This window comes from Sphaeramia orbicularis, chromosome 12, assembly GCF_902148855.1.
Source record: "Sphaeramia orbicularis chromosome 12, fSphaOr1.1, whole genome shotgun sequence".
Lineage (NCBI taxonomy): Eukaryota > Metazoa > Chordata > Actinopteri > Kurtiformes > Apogonidae > Sphaeramia > Sphaeramia orbicularis.
Window position 1 is genome coordinate 21,758,615 of NC_043968.1, and position 18,752 is coordinate 21,777,366.

Below are 18,752 nucleotides of genomic sequence, written 5' to 3' on the forward strand. Positions count from 1 at the left end.
AGTTTTTAATCATTTTTCCTGTGAAAGAAGCACATTCAAACATGTCTGGGCACTCGGGTGTGTCCCTGCTGAGCTTACCAGACTCCTTGAGGATGGAACACCTCTGATAGCTGGAGGATCGCAGGTTGGGAGCGCGCACGTTGTAGAGACGGGCTTTGTCGATGCGAGCGTCAAACACGCGCAGAAGTGGCTCTTTCTCCTCCCACTGCGACATGATCTTGTTGTCGATGAAGGTGGCGAACATCTGCGTCTCGATGAAGTGGGACAGGAAAGGCAGGTAGGGCTCAGGCTGGTCTGAAAGGAACGAGGCCTAGAGGGAAAAGGAACACGTGCATTCAAGTACTGGATCAGCTGGGCTTTGTTTTCATGTCATGGATTCTTACTTATGACACCTTTTCTGGAGTTTATGTGGAATTCCTAGTTTTGTACCTCCCGTGGATGATTCTGTTCACCTCCTTTTTGCTCCACTCTCAACATTTTCTTCTACTACTACTACTACTTCACAGTAACATCCTATTATTATTATTTTTTAATCCTATTGTTAAGTTTTACTATACATATTATATATTTCTTTTTTTATTTTTTTATTTTTACTGCTGTCGTAACCAAATAATTTCCTGCAAAGGATCAATAAAGCATCTATCTCATCTCATCTTTATTATAATAGTACGATAACACTCAATTAACTTAATGTCGACTGTCGCCAATTTCCATCAAACTGTTTCTATTATGGAACTAGAAGCACTCGGAGAGCGCAGACCTCCGCCAAGGCTGATCAGTGGGCCCCCCCACCCCCGATCACCCCCAAAAGTTAATCATTTCTTCCTTATCCCATTTCCAACAAACCCTGAAAATTTCATCAAAATCTGTCCATAACTTTTTGAGTTATGTTGCACACTAACGGACAGACAAACAGACAGACAAACAAACCCTGGCAAAAACATAACCTCCTTGGTGGAGGTAATCAGCTGAGATAGCGTATGTATTCCCCCAGTGTCGGCATATTCAATACATACCTAGTCTGGACACTGAAAATAATACTGTGACATTAATAAAACCATCTTCATCTCCTAAGATGGTAAAATCTGTTCTATCACTATTGAGCATTACGCCTGTTGTTGCAAATTTGCATCATACCCAAATTTCTATCTATTTTATGTGCTATATTCAAATTAACAATCTCCACTTAAAGGAGTGATATTTTGCTTTTTTTTTTTAAAAATTGAATTATGCATTTTAAAACATTTCCCTGTGGTCTACATAAACTGTAAATGCTATGCTTGGGTCTGAATTCTTCATTAATTCAACTCCACAGGTCCATCTTCAACCCTATTTCTGAGTAATGACACCAGCAAGGTCGTTTTGAGCGCTGGCCCTTTAAATGCAAATGAGCCACTTCACGCCCCACCCCCTTCAGGTTGTTGGGTGTGCTGCTCTGTCCTGTTCAGCCAACAACTGAACATTTTAGGTAATCGGCTCGAAGTCTGGACATATTTTTATTATAGACTACAACTGCTGCTGCTGACAATTATGTCGTACTCGGAAAAATGTTCACTGGAAATCTTGACCTTATATGTGCAAATGTTGTGACGTAACTAGTTACAGATGTAACAAATTAAGCAGGAACTGAAACAGGTTGTAGAAATCCACTTGATTTTTGCCAAAATGAATATAAAGATAGCTTTGCAGCACCTGGAGGGTTCAAATTCAAACTTTTTGAACTATTAGGGTCCAAATACACAAATAAATGAACCAAAGACTAATAAAAGTGGGTTTAGATAAAAATGACCCCTTTAATTTAGCATCTGCTTGAAAGCAAAAAAAAAAACCCAAATCATTAATTATTTTAATATACATGTATTTAAATTCAGGCGTTGAGGGGGTAACTATGGGAAAATAGTGACTGTTTTTAGATGCACCTAAAATTGAGTATGTTTGGTTTAGTCACCTTGTCAAAGTTGTGCATCTGCTCCCTGTTGGTGAGCCAGGACTCCAGATCTGGTGCACTCTGGATGACAAACGCCTCAAAGTCCGCAAACATGGTGGTGAAGCGGCTTGCGAACACCTCCCTTAACTGGACGTTCAGCTTGGCGTTCTTAAGCTCGTCCTCCTCAGCTGCTGTGCGTCCCCCTTGCCCTTCAGTCCCCTGACATTTGACCCCTGCCCTTAAGGCTTCCACCCGTGCCACTGTCACCCCGGTGCGTTTGGTCAGTGCCTGTAGTCTCTCCAGAGTGGCATTTCCCTGCAGCAGCTCCAGGACGGCGAGCTCCTCCCCTGCCAGGTTGCCGTTCCGTCCATCATCTTCCAGTTCCCGGAGTGCAACGGCTTTACGCTCCCTACCAGGGGTGGAGGGGGTGCTGCCGGGACTGGAACGAGTCCGCGGTGGGGCCCCTGTGTTGGCAGAAAGGCCAAAGCTAAGCAGCACCTCGCTGAGCTCCTGGATGAACTCGGTCTTGTTGGGGAACTGGGGGAAGTCCTCTGGAAGCTCGATGTAATGGTTGTCGATGTCCACAAAACACAGGTTGGCCTGGGATGAAAAAAGACACGACTATTATCTCAGATCACAGTGAGAACACACACTGCAAAGACAAGAATGTTTGTAAAGAGTAAATATGCTGAATGGAACTGAATTCTTATTGTTACACATTTCTGGCAGAGGGAAAAGAAAAATAAACTGTCATAAACAGAAATGAAAAATGCCAATAGTTGACAGCAGACATGATTGTACAGTCGTGTGAACCCACTCATCTGAGACAGTTTTTAAAAGGAGATATAATCAGAACGGATTCTGTTTTATGAGGTACAGTGGGGGCTGGGAGATGCAGAGTAGACGGAATGTAGGTCAGTGAGTGATTGATAATAACAGAGAGATCAACCTAAATCTGACATAATAGAGTTAGCATCACACCCTCACAGGGGATTAAAGCAAAACCTCTGATCTGATACAATCCATATCTAACATAACCCTGAAGCCCACAAAAACCAAATCCAGACATATCAAATAAAAAGCTCAAATGTGGATGCTGATAAAAACAGTGAGTGCTGTGAATGAGAGTTAGTTTATGTTGCCTTTTAACATCTGGACAAGGACAATAGCTCAAAATGTGCACCGTGGGTTAACAGTGTTCTGGATCATTCTCTAACTTTATGTTTATTGATAAAGACTGTTTCTTATGACATGAAGATATGCAAATATTAATAAGAAAACTATCTCTTTCCATTTTGTGGGGAGCTTTTTTTTCCAGTACTTGTATCCAGTGAGAAAAAAACTCTTGTGTATCATCTTAAATCCTATTGAAATTTTTAATAATAATAACTGCCAACATTTCTGTTGACTCTCTGTGGGTTCATCACTACCTGTGACCACTTCTCCATCAAATAAATTCACTGGATTTTTTTTCATACACATTTTTATTAATGCATCCTTGTGTTATTTTAATAGCATTTTAATTTTATTTATTTAACCTTTGTTCAACCAGATAAAATCCCATTGAGATAAAATTCTCTTTTATAAAGGTGACCTGGGCAAGAGGTGAAGCAGCACACACTATACTTTAATGAAACATAATGTGCCAGCAAATGAAAGCCCTTGGTCTTCAGTCCACGCCGATGTTTTTGCACATACATACATACGGACGGACGATGAACTGATGACAATACCTTATGGCAAGGGCCGAGCGTAAAAACAAGGTGAAAGATTAGTGATAACATTAAATTAATAAATGTATGTGTGTGTATCTTAGCATCTCTACACACACAGAGTTTTGGAGTGAAAACCAGAGGATGTTAACCTCTGACAATGTGCACACAACATGCACAACCTCATGTGGTGTGCTTCTGGATGCAGTAAAGACTCACTGCTTCTGTTTGATAATATAAACTTCAATTTATCCATGTGTAGCTCATTTAGCCTCTGCAGGGCAGCAGTATAAGAGGAATTCCACTGATTTGGGAGATGATTAAAAGAACAAAAAACTCACAAGGTGAACTCAGGCAAGTGCTCCAGAAGGGTTGCCCTAGTTTGGATAAAAGCTCACTAGAAACATAAATGCACAAAGGAATGAGCAATGTTATCATCTGAAACATGGTTAAAAGAAGTATGGAGTTCAGTGAAGGATACCATTCAGTGATTCCCCATTTACATCTGTATTTCCCTGGCTCTCGTCCTCTGGCTTCATTTAAAGTTATTCTTTCATCATCAGCCCATTTCTAGGTCACAGCCACTTCAAAGCATCATTCACAAACACAGGGAAATACACGAGTGGTGTTGGGGGGGGGGGCAGCTGAATGGGAAAAGAGGCAGACGGGCTCGTGGGTGCTTCGCAGCGTTTTGCACTGGCTGGGATAATTAGCATCCATACGGAATGTGCCGGATTAACGAGCCCTGGGAGTCGGGGGGGAGCAAAGCCGGAAGCGGGCGAGCCTGGATGTTCCTCTTTGTTAGGGCCTTATCTCCCCTTAACACATGAATACACATGAACCCAGCATCGTGCTAAACACTGGTAGTGATCCAGTTCATTCACCTCATCTCTGACAGACAATTGAAAATAAAGACAGTGGAAGAATGAACACTTGAGAGTCACTTTGTCATGAGGTGAAATTATAGACAAACAATAGGTATTACCTCGTTTAGTTGTGTGTGTGTGGATAGACCAAGGATAAGAGGTCTTTTAGAACAGAAGGTGTATTTTGTGATTTCCTGTCGGCCTCAATAGGAGCCTGGTAGTCTGTGTGTGTGTGTGTGTGTGTGTGTGTGTGCGTGTGTGTGTGTGTGCGTGTGTGTGTGCGTGTGTGTGTGTGTGTGTGTGTGTGCGTGTGTGCGTGTGTGCGTGTGTGTGTGTGCGTGTGTGTATTGTGCAGTGTTGGCCTTTAACTATATAATGTCAGCAACAAGGAGCTCTGACTGTAAACTGCTGCAGCCTGTGCATGTGCACGTGTATGTGCAGGATTACAGTGGTTGGTCGACTGTAGATGTTGAAACCAGACGAACTACACAATGCACTAAGAACATAAACCTCAACTTTAGTCACCAGATGCCAACTTTGAGTCACAATTTTTTTTATCACTTTCAAGTCTCAGACACTTATTTAGAAATTCAAGAATTCATTAACACTTTCCACCATTGCAGAGTGAGAAGGTACAGCATTAATTTAAACCTCAATGTCATTTAAAAAGAAATTAAGCTCCAGTTTAAAACTCAATCAGCTGAAATAAGGAGGAAGAAACACAACAGATTTTGAAAATACATCCCATCCCTTTTCAGATTCTTCCTCTTAGTCCAAATCAAAAGAACAAATCAGCCATCTGACCACTGATGGGAAAAGTGGTATTAATATTGATTATCTCATTCCAATGGGACCTGTCAGTGGGTGAATATTAGACAAGTGAACATCTAGCCCTCGAAGTTGATGTGTTAGAAACAGCAAAATGGGTAAGAGTAGGATCTGAATAACTTTAACAAAATAGAAATTATGTTGACATCACTGGGTCAGAGCATCTCCAGATCTTGTTCATTCCCAGTGTAAAGTGGTTAATACTGACCAAAAGTATCTAGAGAACAACAAGCAGATCTCAACCAATCCAACATCTAGTGCAGAGCAGTAGTACAGTAGAACATTATTACCACCTGTCTAATATTGTGTAGTTTCCCTCTTTTCCATAAAAAACAGCTCTGACTCCACCAGACCTCTAAAGGTAGGCTGTGGTATCTGGACCAAGGTATTAGAAGCAGATCCCTGAAGTCCTGGAAGTAGAGAGGTGGACCTTCATGGATCAGATTTATTTGTCCAACACCTCCCACAGATGATCAATGGGCTGTCCTTCCTTAGTCGTTACTAACCAGGAACACCCAACCAGACCTGCAGTTGTGGACATGCTCTGACCCAGTCATCACCATTACAATATGGACCTGGTAAAAGTCACTCAGTTCCTTATGTTGTTCATTTTTCTGTTTCCAACACATCAGCATAAAGGACTAAATGTTCACTTGCTGCCTAATATATCCAACCCAGTGAAAGATACCACTGTAGTGAAATAATCAATATTATTCCTTCTCCGGTCAGTGGTCAGAATGTTACGGCTGATCGGTGTAAATATAGATGAACCTGATTGTTTTGTGCTTCTGTGTTAACACATGGAATAGAACTGTGGAAAAACATCTGATGGAATCTGATCAGTGATGATTACAGCTGTCATTATAACATCTATGTGAAAATGCTTGTGATAAGCTTTTCCACAACCTGAAAACACAGAGTAGATGCAGGAGTCCCATTACCTCTCAGGATTATGGATTTTTTGCTCACTGATGCTAAAAACTATCAAGTACTGCAGCTGTAAGAAGTCAGACTAAAATAAATAATACCAGAGGATATATTATAGAGCAGTAACAGAAGAGAGGACAGATATAAACATGATTATACACAAAATACAAAGAATGCAGATGCTTCCATTCAGCGCAGAGATGAGTTTACATTAAAGACGAGTGAACTTGCTGAGTGGAGAGGTTGAAGTGATTCGAGTAATGAGTAATAAATATCAAGATGTGTGATTTAGATGAACAGATAGAATAAGTGAAATGACTGTTGAAAGCATCACTACAGATGTGATGGTGCTGATGTTTAAAGGTTGCGTACCTCCTGTGGGAGCTCCAGCTTGGAGCGGTCAGTGCCCTCCTTGGATTGCAGACCCATCAGGTATGGGACAGGAGCATCCAGGAAGTGGAGGAGGGAGGCAGGAAGGATGGGAACGTAGACGTGCTGCCACTGGAAGGGAAACAGCAGAGTGGTGATGCCCTCGGCCACCGTCATCAACCGCTGGTAGTCTGAGAGGGAGACAAAGACATAGAGTTAAGTCCAAACTGCAGAGGCCATCACAGACTCCTTAAATCTGACAAAAACCTGCAGGAATAAACAGCTGAACCTGCTGTTAAGACATGACAGTTGGTGAAAAAAGCTTAAAGGTCAGTCTGATTTGAACTGAAAAGATGATAAATGATGATGATGAGTCTGCAAAGTTTCAATATGACACTTTAATGAGGCTGATAACTAAAGGTCATGATGTCTTATCTCATTTGCAGTTTTTAAGGCCGTTTCATCTACTCAAAAGGCTTCTCTTTTCTCTTCACTTTGCAGAATGAACCTGTCATTATGTTTTCGCATGCAGCTTTTAATGTCCACATAAAATCTCTATCTAATGCGTATAAAACAGGGTTTTATGTCAGCACAAACTTGACCAGGACCCAAAGGTCCCTAATTGCTCAGTTCCGCACAGGAATCCTTCCCTTGGCCTTAGAAACAGAGAGATTTACTCAAATCCCAGAAGAAAACAGACTTTATGGACTGTGTGATTTGGGGGAAGTGGAAAATGAACCACATTTTCTTTTGTATTGTCCTCTATATGATGAACTCTCTCTTGCCTCTTTGTTTAATGAGATGTTTATCCGAAATCCTGATTTGTTCTGGAGCACTGATGATGACAAGATGAAATGGTTATTTAGTCCAAATGTATATAAATTAGCATCATTTGTTTGTCAAACCTGGAAGAAGCAGCAGATGTGTTTGTTGAAATAGGTCAGCACATTGTCCTGTTTACATCTATTGTACCTATTGTCTGGTATTTGGTGTTTGGTTTATATTTTTGGTGTCTCATAAGCTCATGTAAGAACTGGGCATATTCTTATGCAGGACACAATAATAAACATTCATTCATTCATTCATAACAAATCCTTTCTTTGCAGGTATTCTTATATCCCAACATATACATTATTGCATCAACCCTTTACAATAAAACAATAAAAGAGAGAATGGAAACACATATGAAATGAAATACATACATGATGAGACACACCATGTGCAGGAGTGACTTTAATAAAGTGACCCTGAGAGTGAGTCGGGTTAAAAGCGAGAGGAATTACATTCTGATGGATTTTTTTCAATCATCCTTTCACCCATGTGCGTATGGCCTCTTCTGTTCCCCAAAACAGATTAAGGCCAGTGGCTGCAGGCAGGCTTTGGTATTGAGTCGAGCTGCAGTTTCATCAGATGTTATTATGACCAAAAAAAAGAAACATGTCTGTGTGGCATTGAGGAAAGCTCAAGAAAGACCAAAATGAGACAGAGGTCAACCAATTTATCTGATGGGCTCCTGTCTTGTCTCATTCAGCTGCTCTGTTCTTCAGTGTCCTGCTGCCTCAGTGTGCACATATGGAATCTGTGGCCTTTCACTCTGTTACTGAAAATGCACCAAGGCTCTCGACTCCATTAACACAGACTGCACTGGTTTGTATTCAACAGGAAAGACTGCAGCTGGGTGACTTATAGAACAGTGTGTGTCCATGTTTGCTCAAACACAGAAAAGTAAAACCACACAGAGAGCCTTAATAATCCAAGTATTAACATAATAATAATAACGAGAAAACAGTAGTTACATTAAATTCACGTATTTCTGTAAACTTATGTTAATTGTTCACTTCCTGAACGCACATGCCAGTCAATCAAAGCTCGATTAACTGAGGAACTAATCAGCATGTTATTGAAACGTTTTAATTTGCAGTAAAATGTGCTCAAATAACACTTAATTCCAACAGCAAATACGCTTTAATGAAAAGGCATACATTAATCCATTATCAAACATTTTATGGATTTAATGAATGCATTTGTTGGAAAAAAATAGTGTTTAAAATGAATTTGCATCAGGTTTATTCCCATTTTTAAGGGAAGTGTTGGATAAATTATAGAGGTATTTTTGTCAACTCAAATGCTCAACTTGGTAAATATTCCCCACTAAAAATAATATCTTGTTATTGTGAGTATGTTTGAGTTTTTACCCTCCTTTATGAATGAGTAAGAGTTTGGAAATAAATCTGAATTAGTCCAAAAAAAGGGCATTGTCGCCTCATGTATTTGCTCTGCTTTCTTTCCTTCTTTCCGTGCATTTACTTTCTATTAAATCCCAGTTCCTGACTCTGAACCACAGCGTGATAAATCCGTACCACACACATATAAGTGAGAACACCGGACCTGTTGGTGTCTTTGTTTGTCATGTGTCGTGTCTGAACAGGCTCAAACTTTCTTTTCTTCTCCCAGACACACCCTCCTGTTTCTTCTCTCATGTTACATGTTACAGCTCATCCTCTCCTTCAGAACTCACTGCCATTCACACAGGGGTACGTTTAGTCTTGGCGTCTCAGCCAGGCTTTATCGTTCTAATGCAACATGTCTGAAAGAGAGTCTCCTGAGTGTTCATCTTTCACACCTCATAAATTTCCCCCTCTTTCCTTTCCTCACACCAAAGCGCATCTATGCTCATGCAGCAAGGCCTCATGGGGGATGGGAGGAGACGATGAAGGAACTGTGGTTTTATTTCTCTTCCTGCTGAACTTATTCATCATTCTCTTTACAGATGATGATGCTGCTGATGCTCTTTTTAAAAGGTCTGATTCATCGTCGACATCCATTTTCTGCACCGCCGGAGAAAATTTGTTTGAAATATGGCAAAAACAAATGTCTGTGATAGGTGAGCAAGCATCATTAACCCATAAAGACCCAGAGGCACTCTTGTGGCACTTCCCAAATGAATTTTTACTCTATATTTAACCTTTCTTAACTGATTCATCACCATTTATTGTAATATAATCCTCTTCAGTTTGACTTTTTTCAGTGTAAATCACGTATTTTCCTGTATTTATTTCACTCATGTAAATGTTCATAAAAACTCAGAGTGAATTCAAAGGTTATTATACCAGAAACAGAAAAAAACTGAAGAAAAAGTGTTATTTTCAGTAAAATATATCATTAACTGAACATAAAGCAAGTGTTTCCATCCACTGTCATTGATTCAACTCCATGGGTTTTACTGGTGAATCAATGTTGTAGAAGATGATGGTGTTTCCATGTTCACTATGGAGCCTCTGAACGTCCATATGGGTCATATCTGATGACCATGAAAAGATGAATAACTGCATTTTCCATCAATTATTTACATGGTTTGATAGAATTAGTGGATGAACAGGTATTAAACATTTTACATTAGTAGTTGGTTTTGGTTGCCAGTGACTGTTTGGGTCTTTCTGGGTGTAACAAAAACAAATCTGATAAGGCTAATGCAGAGCGCAGCAGAAAGTCCCGACAGAGACAGGGTTCATGGATGCTGAAAAACAGGACGGGACATGTCGAGTCATTGTGAAACTGTAACGGTGCATCAGCGACTGATAAACACAGGCAGCTCAGTCTCACAAGGGAAGAACTGAGTCGACTGTGGTGTGGTGAACAGCTGAGTCAGGTGCTCCTCATGTACAGAGAAAGTGTACTTTAGTTCAGCTGCAGCATGAGGATGCATGACATGAAGAAAATCTACTGTACAGAAAATAACACATGCCTAGTAAAGCAGTTCATTCCATGACAAATACAACGAACATGAAAAAAAGTCACTAAGAGAAACCCTGTTCTACTAAAACAAGTTTACATAGAAAAAAACCCATGAATGATACTGAGAAAAGTCTATACATCTCCAAATGTAATTCAGACATTAAAGCAGTGTGTGAGTTTCATTACTATTTTTCTTCAAATTAGTACAGTGTTTTTCAACGTTGGGGTCAGGACCCCATGTGGGGTCGCCCTTAATTAAAATGGGGTCGCCTGAAATTTCTAATTATTGATAAAAAAAAAATACTAATAAACAATATACAATGAGTTGAGAGACAATCCCAATCCATGAAAGACATGACAAACTGTGCAGCTGAAACTGAAGCACTGTGGTACTGTTTATCTTTCAAATGTTCATTGTGGTTGGTTTCAGATGCTGTAGCTCTTTCATAATTCATAGTCTGAGTTCTTGTTTGTTCAGTTATAATTGTCAGCCTTGTAAATACAAGCTGGACTGACTGTACATATCCTGACCAAGGAAAATAAAATTCTCCCTTTGTGCAGTAATCTACACCTGGCTTTTCTGCCTCCGTCCATAATAATATACATTATATAGACTAAATGTTGTCTAAAACTAATGTTTATTTGCAACATACAATAGTAAACTATTACATGATCAAAAACTAATTAATTTTAGCAAAAACATGTCTCCGATTTGAATGTCTGGGGTCGCCAGACACTGGTGATGTTAAAATGAGGTCACAAGCCAAAAAAGGCTGAAAACCACTGAAAACCCCAGTGATATCCTAACTATCACTAATCCATTAGTCTTTCTGTGCTTATGCACCTGAATCACTTCCCTCACACTGAACAACTCTGAAGGTGATTCCATCACAAGCAGTGCATTTGTTTACATACCAAACCGATATGTCACTTAGGCCTTTTCGGAAGTTTTGTGCATTCTGGGAATGGGAATTCCACACAGCCGCAGTAGCAACAAACAAGGAGGGAACAAGCAATGAAACCGTGTATGCTACCGGGTCAGAGGAAATGGAAGGAATCAGTGTGAGTGAATTGTCATCTTATAATACAGGGTGTGTGATCGTGAAGAACAATACTTAGACATCAGTTTCATAACATTTTTGGAGTATGTCATTGTGTAGACTTATCACACATGTACTTTAAGGAGTGAGTGAGCGCTGAGGGCCTGGTCATACTCTGTATGCTTGTGAGGCGTGTATCAGTCATTTACTTTATTACTCTCTCAGTCTCATGCTCATCCTAATAAATGTGTCTACATAAACTCATGCAGAGTCTCCAGGGTGTTCTTCAGCCTCCAGTACTGTTGATAACAGGCATGTCAGTCTGTTACATCCAAAGCTACGTTCTTGTCCCTTTGTCCAGCTATCAGAACACAACCATTTGTAAAGTAAACACACTGTTCTCTGATGATATCATGTCATGCTCCAGATTTGACTTCACAGAAAGGTCTGTGTAGATGAGTCTGAACTGTGGAAAATGAACCGTGTTCTATGAGTGCATCTGTGACTTGGCTGAAATAACCCTTTAAATAAAAGCTGCTTCTATCAGCGCTGTCTGGACGTATTAGGAGCCTTGTTGTGCTCTTACAAAATCAGATGCCTGACAGGAATGCAAATGCACTGCACTGATTAAAATGTGATGACATTTCAGTTTACCCCCAAACTATGTCCCTTCATATAAGAAGACACTCCCCTGTCACTTCATGCTTTTCCTTTCACAGTGTGTGCGTATCGAGGACAGGTAGGAGTGTCAGGGTGTAACTGTCGTGGTAGGATTTCTTGCTGATTGATCAGATGAGTGTGGGAACATGTGTCAGGGCAGCGTCTCAGTAACATCCATGGATCGTTCTGTGTGTTTTCCCCTGAGCTGAACCCTTCCATCACAGGCCTCAAGCCAAACGGAGCTCAGCAGTTTTTTTTTTTTTTTTTTTTAATTCCCTTCATTAGAATAAAATTAGAACTCGTCAGAGCCTGGGCTGAATGCCAAAGGTGAAAAATGATGAACACTAACAAAACTGGAATGTTTCTCACTTGAGTGACATCTGGTTTGACTGTTTCCCCTGCAGCAGTCATCGCCTTTGGCACAGACGTTGATGAATAAAGCACCGACAGTTATATTATATCAAAGGACAATGGAATAACAGGAACAAGATGCTTTTCTTTAACTTCTTGTTAAAGTGCTTTAGTCGACACTACCATCAATACTTTCCCTCACATGTCTGTTATTTTGCAGACAGACATCGATCTCAAGCTTATTATCCTTTTAGGCCGTTATTGCTCTGATTGTTTCCCTCCAACCAAACATCAGTCATTCTGCACATAAACAGCAACCTGTGTGTTCACTTTCATCGTCCCTACTCTTTATCTAAGTGCCTATGATTTTACATGAGTCTAATTTCATACAGTTTTCATGTAGATTATAGACAAAGTAGTTGATCCAGCAGTCACATCGTGCCCGGTATAACAGACTATCAATTGTTTCTTGCACCTATTTACTCTGTAAAACATTTTGGGCTGCCATTGGATGTAAAATGCAATTAACCCTTTAACAACGACAATCTCTCTGGTGCTGCACTTTGCACTTTACATCATTCAAATTATTGTAACTCCTGAACTCCACAAAATTCAAACGGCATCAGAAAGCATAGATCTGGAGCTTTCCAACACTATATAACACTTTATGGCAGCGATGTGGGACTCTATTACAGGTAGCAAGGATCTGTTTCAGAGGCTTCCACACAGGCTAAAAAATGCCTGGAAATAACAAAAAATATGAAGCCATAATATGGATATTGAATGTTCAAGACCAAAAAGCATGCTTGAGCAGATGTAAAACAGTTGAACATTTATTTCTGCAATGTCAAAAAGTTTCGTTATGAACGTTTACAGTTGTTTCTCAAAATAAATATGCTAAAACATCAAGTCTGTTTTTTTTTCTTTTATATTAAAACACATTATTGTAAGCATTTATTATTTATAATGATAATTAATGGCCAGCTAGTGAAAGTTTAGTTCTTCCTTAAAACAAAGGTACAAAAGAATTGGCAGAAAAGTCATTTGACACTTTTATTGCAAAGAAAACATGAAGACACCTAAGCAGCCTGTTATAATGGCAGTGTTAAAGGGGTTAAGGTTGACTACAAAGTTATTCCTAGTAAAAACAAAACTATTATTTTTTCAGTTTTGTATCTACCTAAGAGGAATTGATAGCTCTATGTGCAGCCCTGCATAGTCAGCTCAAATTCGTATTTCAGCAGTATTAGATTCTGTATGTGTGCTAACCATTGCTATTTCTATGACTCATCCTGCACAGAAGATAAACAAACAAACAAGCAGCAGAGAACGTATGTGTGCTGCAGACCGGAGGAGGTAGTGAAACTGAGAAACGGTAGGACAGAGAAATGTAGGACAAAAGGTGATCTGAGTACAAAAAGTAGCTGAAAGTAGCTTCTCTGTCAGGTAATCTGCACCAACACAAACAACACCACTCTGGTGCGAAGGAAAAGCATGGAAGTCTCACTGCAGATGTGAATAATAGATGAAGTGAAACCTAGAAGGACGAAAATCTGATCACTCAGTTAGGCTGATATGTAGCTGGAGTTTGAAGATTTTTACAGCTTTGTGCTAATCTTTCAGAATGATTTTCTCCTCCTCTCTAAAACTAGACACAGAACATTTCTTTAGTTTTTGTTTTCTAAGGTTTTAGACTGAACTTGACCTTAATTTTAACTAAAGTGGGGTTTATATTCTTTTCAGTCAAGAGTGTGTCGCTAAATTTAGTACAAAGACACCAGGTACATCCTGGTTTGACCTGGTATGAATGGTTGCATGTGTTGAACAACAGAACTAGAGGCAGGACCACAAATATCACTAACATGCTCTAGTTTTACTGGAGGCCTGTACAGCAGATTCCTCCACTGCACTAACAGAAGGAATCTAATGTAAATGCATGCTTATGATTGTGTATATTACTGTGGTTTAAACATTGATGGAACTGATATGAAACTTATTCCATCTATTTAACATTTTGATTTCAGTGCTGTTATAGGAGGAACACTTGATAAAGCACTTTGTGACTCTGTCTGTGAAAAGTGCTCTATAAATAAAATTTACTTACTTACTTACTTACACTATGTTCAAGAACTTATTTACTAATAAATCACTTTTTAGCCTCAAAGTTGAATTCAAATGAAAAGATGAACATTTGAAATTCATTTCTTATCTACGTCTCAGTATTAAATGTTTATCCAACATGTATTCATAGTCACACCTTCTGGTTTTAGTTCAACAACTTCTGAGTTTTTTTTTTTTTGTTTTGTTTTGTTTTATTTTTTACCTGCAATTAAAATATTTGGCAGTGCTGTTTATTCTAGATGTTTCCTCATTGACCTAATTTGTATTGATTGAAACAACTGAAAATGAACGTGCAACACTCACATGTTTTTGCATGACACCTACTCTAAAGAAACAGAAACAGATCTCTCTGTAAACACTTTGTAAAGAAAAAACACATTGGTCCAATATAGAATATCTTTTTCTAGGAAAAAAAAAATTTAAAGGGTTAAAAGGGGATTGACTTTGTGGCCTTTCTTTAAGGTATTTTATAAATACAGTAATAATAGATGTAAAAAAAAAAATCCATCATAACAAACTTAGGCCATATCAAAAATCCTGGTGCTGAACTTAACTTTAATATGGTGTGACAGACATTCTTACCCTGTGAGTAAAGTAGGATCTGCATCTCCAGCAGGGTGCAGGTGAACACCTGAACCAGGTTTTCCACTCCAAGAAGATTAAAGGCCTCTCCGAGGGGAAAGTCAGCCAGCGGCAGCTCCCCCAGCCCAGGCCTCTGGCACACGATGGGCTCGTACACGCCATGAAATTTGAGCGAGCGCCCCGGAGCAGGGAGTGGCACCTCATACAGGATGTTGTGAACGTAGCTCTCCAGGGGCAGCGGGGGGGCGGTGGTACCGGTGACAGCCCTGTGCAGCTGCGAGAGGAAGCGGCGGCAGGCATGCATGAAGGGCATGGGTGTGATCAGACACAAGGCCTTGGACACGTAGAGGGTGTCCCGGGATGAGTCGTAACCTCCTGCTCCTCGAGATGAAGAGGCGGGAGAGTCTGCCTCGTCCAAACTACTCGCTAAAGAGTCCATGCTGGAGGAGGAGGAAGAAGAGGAGGAAGGGGCGTTTGCCGAGCCATGCTCTGCGTTGTGCATCTGGTAGAGGGTCTGCATGGCCGAGCAGATCTGCGCACTGGTCACCTCTTCGTAGAAGGTGTGGACGAAGCCGTAGGTTCGAGAGCCATCCTCCTTTGTGATGATGAATGAGTGGAACTGTGGCTCACGTGGGTCCGCCTGCGTCCGGAACGACAGGCCTTTAGGCATACACAGCTGAGGACAGAGGAGAGAACCAGTCAAAAACCACTACAGAGCAGAGCTGTAAGAGCTGAAATCTGCAAAATCACCCAAACACTGGACTTCTGCTTAATGTTGAGGATGTTGTGCTTTTGGCAGCTGAGTGTGAAGTGGGAAGAACATCAGCACCTGAAGTCACAGCACACAACCATAACACACCGCATTAGTCCTTTATATACGAGCTGCTAAAGTGATGAAGCCCAAGCCTGAACCTCTATGGACCGGAGAAAAAAAATGGACCAATAGTTTCAGACTCAGTATTAAACCAACAGGATATGAAAGAAATCTAGACTGAGTGATAACACTGCTCAGTATTAAAATGATAATATTACTGACAATGATCTACCACCAACCTGACACTAAGTACACTTGTGGATGATTATCTGGGGCTTCTTCTATGTCCACATGCTGAGTGGGAATGATAATGTAAATGTAATGTTTTTTCTTTCTTCATTATAATTTTGGCAGTCTTTCTGTGCGTATTGCAAAATATTACAAAACCATGTTCACTTTCGATTTTTACTTTTTGGTCCTACCTCAGACATCTTTATGATTCATAAAATTAAATTCTCTCCAGTTTGGTTTTCTTAGATTTTTTGTGTCAAATGAAACTGAATCAAAGAAAAACAGCATCATTTCACCAACAACTCATGTAATGCTTCAGACAAACATGGTACGGGACTAAACAGACCCTTAATAATAATGTTGTGATACTCCTAGAGCGTCTGTGTCTGCAGTGCTTTTATTATGATGCCAAAAGCTGAGGCAAATATGCAGAAAGCTATAAACACCATGTCAGCAGCATCCTGCAATAAATCATACTTATTAGCCTCATTATGTTTATTTAGTTGCTAAGAGCAAAGAATGCAAGCAAAAGCTGTTTTGCACTGAAAAATGTATTCAAGTGCTTTAGTGTACATTGATATATTGTACACAGATACACTCATGTAATTTGCAGCCTTTGTTCTCATAAACATCCATGACATTTTACCCAGTCTCCGCACCCACATGCACACAGGGCTGGTGACCTGATTGGATTATGAGATGAAAAAGTAAATCTCTCCTCCACGCCCGCTCTGCATCTGACATTAGTCATCACCATGAACACATTTTGTATTTTGTTATTCACTCTAGAAACCAATGAGATTTTGTAGGGTTTCACCTCTCAGCCATGCTGCACAGAAGAAGGTAATGAAATCAAACTGAGCGCTGAGAAACACCCTCCATATGTCACACAACGCAGGGTTGAAATCTGGAAAGCGTTGTATCAAATAAGTATTGACCTGACGCCTGCAGGATGAGGGCGCTTAGAATCATTAGGTAACGTTAGTGAGAAGCAACAATAAGACGGTCCAAACATAGGAACTGTTACACATCTGATGTCTATGAAGGAGGAATCCTAGTATGCACATATTATCCTGTTGATTCTCTTTATATGACAAAAGGAACATGGACAAAGGAGCCAGAATGGGGGGTAGTACTGATGTTGTCAGGTTTTATGTTAGTGGACTGGGGTGAACATCCACAGGACAGATTCTGGTTATGGTCATATATTTATCTACATTCTGGCAGGTGTGTAAATAGCAGTATGTGTTCATATTGTGCACACAACCATACAACGACAACATGATGATTTTCAATGATGTTCTGGATGTATGAGCCATGCAATTTTCTATGAGGGATTTTACTGACATTTCACCATGAGCAGCAGAGGGCTGGTATATGTAGCTCTGGAAAAAAAATAAGAGACCACTGCAAAATGATCACTTTCTCTCATTTTACCATTTATAGGTATGTGTTTGAGTAGAATGAACATTTTTGTTTTAGTCTCTAAACTATTGACAACATTTCTCCCAAATTTCAAATAAAATATTGTTATTTAGAGCATGTATTTGTAGAACACGACACATGGTCAAAATAACAAAAAAATGCAGTGTTTTCAGACCTCTAATAACGCAAAGAAAGCAAGTTCATACTGATTTCTAAACAACATAATACGAATGTTGTAACTTGGGAAAAGTTCAGACATCAATAATTGGTGGAATAATCCCTTTCAATGACAGCTTTCTCTCTTCCATTGCTGTTGGATGACTTTATGCAGCTCCTGGCATAGAAATTCAAAAAGCTCAGCAATGTTCCATGGTTTGTGACCATCCATCTTCCTCTTGATTATATTCCAGAAGTTTTCAAAGTGGGTTCAGGTCTACAGATCGGGCTGGTCATGACAGGGTCTTCATCTGCTGGTCCTTCATCCACACCTTCATTGACCTAGCTGAGGCCAGGAGCATTGTCCTGATAGAAAAACCAGTCTTCAGACTTTGGGAACATTGCCGGAGCAGAAGTCCAGTAGTTTTCAATAGTTTTTTTTTTTTTTTTATTCCAATTACTTTTGCAGTACTAATAGTACTGTTTTTGCCTCTTGTAAGAAGATAGTGATGGCCACAGCAGTGGTGTTTATACTTCTCCTTCTTAAATAAGACATGGATCAGGTGTTTATTAAGTAGAATAAGGTGTGATTGGCTGTCATACATGCACACATGCTGATTTCAGAGGAAACTGCAGTGGTCTCTTAATTTTTTCCAGAGCTGTATATGTAGCACTGCATCTATATGTGTGCATGTCTGTGAGTCCAAAATTGACATAATCAGGTCTCAAAGACAAAGAATATGAATTTTGCAAACAAATTTCATCTTTCAGACTCCGTGAACTGGTATTGCGTCAGATCCATCACCCTTTGACCTCACTCTAGATGTCTGACTGGTAAACACATAAACACAGTCATACAAGCTTACACTGTTTAAAAAAAAAAAAAAAAATCCATGATTCAGTTCTTTCATTTGAGTTGAATTTGCATATATGCATTTCATTTTGAGCTCATTAATACAACACATTTTAAAAAGATTGTGTGTTTTTGCAGAATAAATGCATCTACAT

The 18,752-nt window shown here is 39.8% G+C and overlaps 1 protein-coding gene across 8 annotated transcripts in view; it reads right to left on the bottom strand.

The window, feature by feature from the left end:
• The window catches only part of dennd5b (DENN/MADD domain containing 5B), an 85,297-nt gene that overhangs the window by 20,335 nt on the left and 46,210 nt on the right, over positions 1-18,752 (bottom strand). For all 8 annotated transcript variants that reach the window (XM_030148676.1, XM_030148675.1, XM_030148671.1 and 5 more), the window contains 4 exons: positions 15,119-15,794; positions 6,633-6,820; positions 1,949-2,527; positions 79-310 (listed from right to left, as the gene is read on the bottom strand). In XM_030148676.1, coding sequence (XP_030004536.1) covers positions 79-310; positions 1,949-2,527; positions 6,633-6,820; positions 15,119-15,794 — 1,675 coding nt within the window. The remainder of the gene's footprint in view (positions 1-78; positions 311-1,948; positions 2,528-6,632; positions 6,821-15,118; positions 15,795-18,752) is intronic.